Source organism: Schistocerca serialis, chromosome 5 (genome assembly GCF_023864345.2).
Source record: "Schistocerca serialis cubense isolate TAMUIC-IGC-003099 chromosome 5, iqSchSeri2.2, whole genome shotgun sequence".
Classification (NCBI taxonomy): Eukaryota; Metazoa; Arthropoda; class Insecta; order Orthoptera; family Acrididae; genus Schistocerca; species Schistocerca serialis.
In genome coordinates, this window is record NC_064642.1 from 119,378,806 (window position 1) to 119,384,805 (window position 6,000).

General features: G+C 42.5%; 1 protein-coding gene across 1 annotated transcript in view; it reads right to left on the minus strand.

Annotated features, from left to right (window-relative positions):
* The window catches only part of LOC126481777 (uncharacterized), a 173,231-nt gene extending 167,601 nt beyond the window's left edge, over positions 1-5,630 (minus strand). Inside the window, exons 1-2 of the mRNA XM_050105732.1 lie at positions 5,521-5,630; positions 3,738-4,026 (exon numbers count right to left, since the gene is read on the minus strand). Of these exons, the coding sequence (XP_049961689.1) occupies positions 3,738-4,026; positions 5,521-5,630 (399 nt within the window). The remainder of the gene's footprint in view (positions 1-3,737; positions 4,027-5,520) is intronic.
* Between the last annotated feature and the right edge of the window lie 370 nt (positions 5,631-6,000).

The following is a 6,000-nucleotide window of genomic DNA, read 5'->3' on the forward strand; positions in this document are numbered from 1 at the left end:
AACATGCAGTTGTAAAGTTATGACTCCTGTAATCCAGTTGGAATAGTTGCACAATAATGTGTAAAACTGAAGAGACATGGACTGTCTTGGTTTATTCCTAGGCTACTAAAAGTTTATTCCATTGGATAATTTGAGAGTGGCTTCAGGAGGTTTCCAAGATTTATCTAAGTGAATACTGGTTTGGAGTTACACTTGCACTAACACATTTACATCAACTTTAACTGTGTCAGTCAATGTTAAATAATTTTGTTATTATGGTGGTCTTCAATACGGGGACTTGTTTGATGCAGCTCTACATGATAGTTGCTCCTATGCAATCCTCTTTTCCTCTCTGTGTAACTACTACAATCTACATTCATTTAAATCTGCTTATTGCGTCTGTCCCTATGTTTCACTCGATGGTGATGATGAAGTCCTATACTCCTTGACAGAGTGTAGGGGACTATGCGGGAGACCCGCACCACTGTACTAGGCAAGGTCCTAGTGAAGGTGGTTTGCCATTGCCCTCCTCTGACTGTAATAGGGATGGATGATGATGATGACACATCAACACCCAGTCATCTCGAGGCAGGTGAAAATCCCGACCCCGCCATGGAATCGAACCCAGGACCCTGTGCTCAGGAAGCGAGAATGCTACCACAAGACCAATTTTAAATCCCATGAAATTTCATCTGTTACCAAATTGACTATTTATTGACGTCTCAGTATGTGTGGTAGAAACTGATCCCTTCTTTTAGTCAAGATGTAATATATTTTTGCTTTCTAACCAGTTCGATTCAGTACCTTGTTAGTTATTCCACTGACCCATCTAATCTCCAGCATTCTTCTGTACTATGACATTTAAAAAGTTCCTATTCTTTTCTTAGCTGAATTGCTTATCATCTGCATTCCACTTCTGTACAAGGCTAAATTCCAGACAAATACCTTCATGAAATACTTCCTAGCACTTTAATTTGTATTCAGTCTTAACAAATTGCTCTTTTCCAGAAATGCTCTTATTGCCACTGCCACGCTTCATTGTCTCCGCTTCAACCACTGTGAGTTATTTTGATACCTACAAGCAAACTTTATCTACAATTTTTAATGTCTCATTTCCTAATCTAATCCCCTCAGCATTGTTCAATTTGATTCCACTGCAACCCATAATTCTTGTTTTACTTCTGTTGATTTTCATCTTATCTTTTTTCAAAACTCTAATCATTCCAGCCATCTGTTCCTCCAGGTCCTTTGTAATCTCTAACAAAATTACAGTGTGATTTGCAACCTTTAAGTTTTTATTTCTTGCTCCTAAACTTTAATTCCCTTCTGAAAATTTCTCCTTGTTTTCGCTTACTGCTTCTGCAATGTTCAGATTGAACAACATTGTAGATAGTCTACAACCCTGTCTTACTAACAGATAACAGAAGGCATGTAAATAATGCAACCAATTATTAATATGGATACATGAGATAGAATGCAAGCTAGAAACGTGTTATAGAAAGCATCAAAACTGAATAAGCACGTATTGGATTTTATTTTCTGTTTCTTCCCTTTAAGTAGTATAAATGCGGCATTTTTACAAATTATTTTTATTGGTATACAACATGGTTTCACCAGTCACCCTTTTTTCTATTTCAGATACTCTGGATTTTATCATAAGAAGGATACAGTTTCAGTTCATTGAATACAGAAGGCGTCATTCATATCAGTAAAAAAAAAAAAAAAAAAAAAAAAAAACGTACTTTGCATATACTACAGAAGTACACTTACCAGTAATTATGAAAGTACTCTACAATGAGTGGGTACCTATCAGTCATTTGAGATATGATGCATTCTGTGATGCATTCTGTGCAATTCCTGTCAAATTTAGTTTCCTAGGTAAAATATGTTATCCAATTCAAGTAACAAGTTACAACAAAAATAGTAATTTTAAAATCTTTCACCTCTTGGATATATTTGTGTAGAAGCCCATGAACAAGTCCCAAATTGTTACGACATACACAAGGTAACAGCAAACAGAAAGTTAAGTCCAGATAATTATATCAATGGAAAAATAAACTACTTGGGTTAGACAATTTGTGCATGAAGCCTTATGGAAACAATGTGACCGTCTTGAAAACCACACACTGTGAAGACAGTGCACCAACAATTAAACTGTTATTCCTAATTATATTAATTTTTTGCATGTTGCTCACACATTAATTATATTCTGTTGATTACATCATAAATGGGAATCTAAAGGGATACTGAACAGCTATCATTACTTGTCGATAACTTTGATTGTAGGTATTATGGAATTCTGGTTGGTAAACAGAAATGTAAGAGCAATAAGTGTTCCTTTAGTCCTTGGTCCAGATTGTCCCACTCATCAATGGCGATTTGGCACAGATCTCTCAGGGTGGTTAGTGGGTCACGTCATCCGTAAACAGCCCTTTTCAATCCATCCCAGGCATGTTCAACAGGGTTTCTGTCTGGAGAACATGCTGGCCACTCTAGTTGATCTATGTTGTTATCCTGAAGGAGGTCATTCATAAGACGTGCACAATGGGGGCACAAATTATTGTCCATGAAGACGAATGCCTCGCCAATATGCTGCCGATATGGTTGCACTATTGGTCAGAGGATGGCATTCATGTATCATACAGCCATTACGGCACCTTCCATGACCACCAGTGGCATACATCGGCCCCACATAATGCCACCCCAAAACAGCAGGGAACCTCCACCTTGCTGCACTAGCTGGACAGTGTGTCTAAGGCGTTTACCCTGACAGGGTTGCTTCCAAACACATCTTCGATGATTGTCTGGTTGAAGGTATATGTGACACTCATTGGTGAAGAGAATGTGGTGCCAATCCTGAGCAGTCCATTCAGCATGTTGTTGGACCCATCTGTACTGCACTGCATGGTGGTGTGATTGCAGAGATGGACCACACCATGGACACTGCGAGTGAAGTTGAACATCATATAGCCTGCTGCGCACAGTTTGAGTCATAATAAGACGTCCTGTGGCTGCACAAAAAGCATTATTGAACATGGTGGCATTGCTGTCAGGGTTCCTCCAAGCCGTAATCCAGAGGCAGCGGTCATCCACTGCTGTAGTAGCCCTTGGGAGACCTGAGTGAGGCATGTCATTGATAGTTCCTGTCTCTCTGTAACTCCTCCACGTCCGAACAACATCACTTTGGTTCACTCTGAGATGCCTGGACACTTCCCTTGTTGATAGCCCTTCCTGGCCCAAAGTAACAATGCGGACACGATTGAACCACGGTACTGACTGCCTAGGCATGGTTGAACTACAGAAAACATGAGCTGTGTACCTCCTTTCTGGTGGAATGACTGGAACTGATTGGCTGTCAAATGCGCGTTGCTCATGAATGGTTGTTTACATCTTTGGGTGGATTTAGTGACATCTCTGAACTGTCAAAGGGACTGTGTCTGTGATAAAATATCCACAGTCAATGTCTATCTTCAGAAGTTTGGGGAACTGGGATGATCCAAAACTTTTTTTAATATATGTATTTCTTTACTGTGCTATGCAGTTATGTTTGCATAATGGTATAGACAATGGACTCACAAAAGCAGTGCCATAACCTCTCTGCGTGGATACCTCCATGGCAGGAAGGCCAAGCTACAGTGCCGCAATGCAACGCTACATTGACTGGACAACAGAACATATTGACATGTCCATATCCCAGTTCTATGCCAGTTAAGTTGGAGGATTCCTAGGATTTGATGGTTGGTTCACAGGATGCTTACTTGTTTACCAATGCCAGAACTGCTACTGCTAGCTTGCCTACACTCCTTCCGTGCCAGTTTGGTATATGCCAGCCAGGACTGCCACTTGTTCCATGCTGGACAGAATCCAACTTTGCCACTATGTCGTTCTATGCTTTTGTGCCCAGTGCGCTGTGCCTTCTGCGCTGCCCTCTGCTGGCTGCCACCAAGACTTTGAGTGACGTACCACTTTTTGGGCAAGTGTCTCTCGCGGGTACATTGTCCGACACGTTGCCCACGTTTCATGCACACTTGCCCACGTCTCATCTGACTGTGTGTGCCACATCAGGATTTTTGTGTGCATTTTTATGGGCTCTGTGAAGGCCTTAGGCTACAACTCATCTACTGCACCAGTCACTACCATGCTTATGCCCGTGTGTCGTCCATCTGCACCCACCACGTCAGTTCTTCCACACGTTTCCTTTGAGGACAGTGCACAGATCACTGAAGACTTATCACTGGGCTATGATGTACCTCACTGTCCATCCATTGAACCCTTGGTGCTCCAGTGGTGACCTCAGCATAAGTCAGCTGCTTTGCTCAGTTGTGTCTGCTCACCAAGGACAGCCCTGAAGACTTGATTTGCACTGATAGATAACATCCTCAACATATATAGCATGCACAGTGATGGCGCAAAATTCCTCTGACTTATCTTCCATCTACACAAACATGTTGATCTAATCAAATGGTTCAAATGGCTCTGAGCACTATGGGACTTAACATCTGAGGTCATCAGAGGTCATCAGTCCCCTAGAACTTAGAACTACTTAAACCCAACTAACCTAAGGACATCACACACATCCATGCCCAATGCAGGATTAAAACCCGTGGCCATAGCAGTTGCGTGGTTCCAGACTGAAGCACCTAGGACCACTCGGCCACATCGGCCAGCTACTGGTCTAATCAGTGACCTCATACTCTCCCCATCTCATTTCTTGAAGTATAGAAACACCAACTCAATCATCATCAAGTGGCTCTCCTGAAGATGCCTTGCACTACATCATTTATGAGGAAGTGTTAGGAGATAAAACTCTTTCACAGGTTTGGAGGAGCCTACATGCCTTTGTCGATTTGGATGTGCTGCCCGATTCCATCCTGTGGACTTTATGAAAGGTCAAGCTCCCATATGAACTTCAGTTGCAACTGTTGTTTTACGTAACTGATCCCTTGGATTTTTACCTCCACTCTGCAGATAGGGCATAAAACATTATCCACCATCGGCAGCTCTTACCTTCAACCGAGCTCTCTTCACCTTACAGTATGCACACCTGCCTCACTGGCTCCCCCTCCTCCTCACGGATGAGGGTGTCACACACCATTGGAACTTGTCAGCCAGACTAAAGCCTTGCCAGCTCCCCATCACATAAAATCTTCGACTTTAGGTACCCAGCACAGTGCCGTACACTGCACCCAGTATATCCATCGTGCAGGTTCCACATCACATATGGTGATGCAGCATGGAACTGGTGTCCTCACTGCACATGGTACACAAACATGCCCCATGCTGTTTCTCCTCAGCATCTTCTCTCAAATCAGTCACCATCTCTGGATTATCTGCCTTCTGGCCAGCTTAATGTGGAGGATCTCACTTAGCAGTACTTCTTTCTTGTCAACAATGGCGCTGAATTGAACATGATTCTGAAGTCACTTGCTCCAATGGACTTAATCCCATCACCAGTGGTTCTACACACTGATAATCACTCTCCCCTCACAATCTACAGGGCTGCAACTCTATGACTGCAGTTCTCACTGACTTATTTCTTACTTGGACTTCTCAAGTTGCTGATGTGGATTTTCTAGTTCTTGGCATAGATTTCCTTCCACACCATGTTCTCTTCCTTGATCTCCAAATAACAGTGTTATTGCACTACTCATTGAGCAAGACTATCCAGTGTTGTTTTCCTTTCCTCGTTATGTCATTTCCAGACTATTTTTCTGAGTTGCTTTTTGCCGCTTCTAATGAATGTGCCTCTCTGGCTGCATCCCTCACAGCTGTTCTCACCAATGTTGCATTGCAGCACTACCATATCTCTGCTCTTTGCTCGAGCAATGACACTATGCTCACAGATGGTCAACATGATGGATAAATTGCACCTCGCTTGCCAGGCAATTGTAGAGTTCTCTATTTTGAAGGCATCCTCTATTGAGGAGTCTGCACAGTTGCCTTCGAATCCTTCACAACTGGTTTATCAGGTTAATGACTTCAACACTTCTGGTGTTTTATGTACCAAGCCTCAGCATCTCT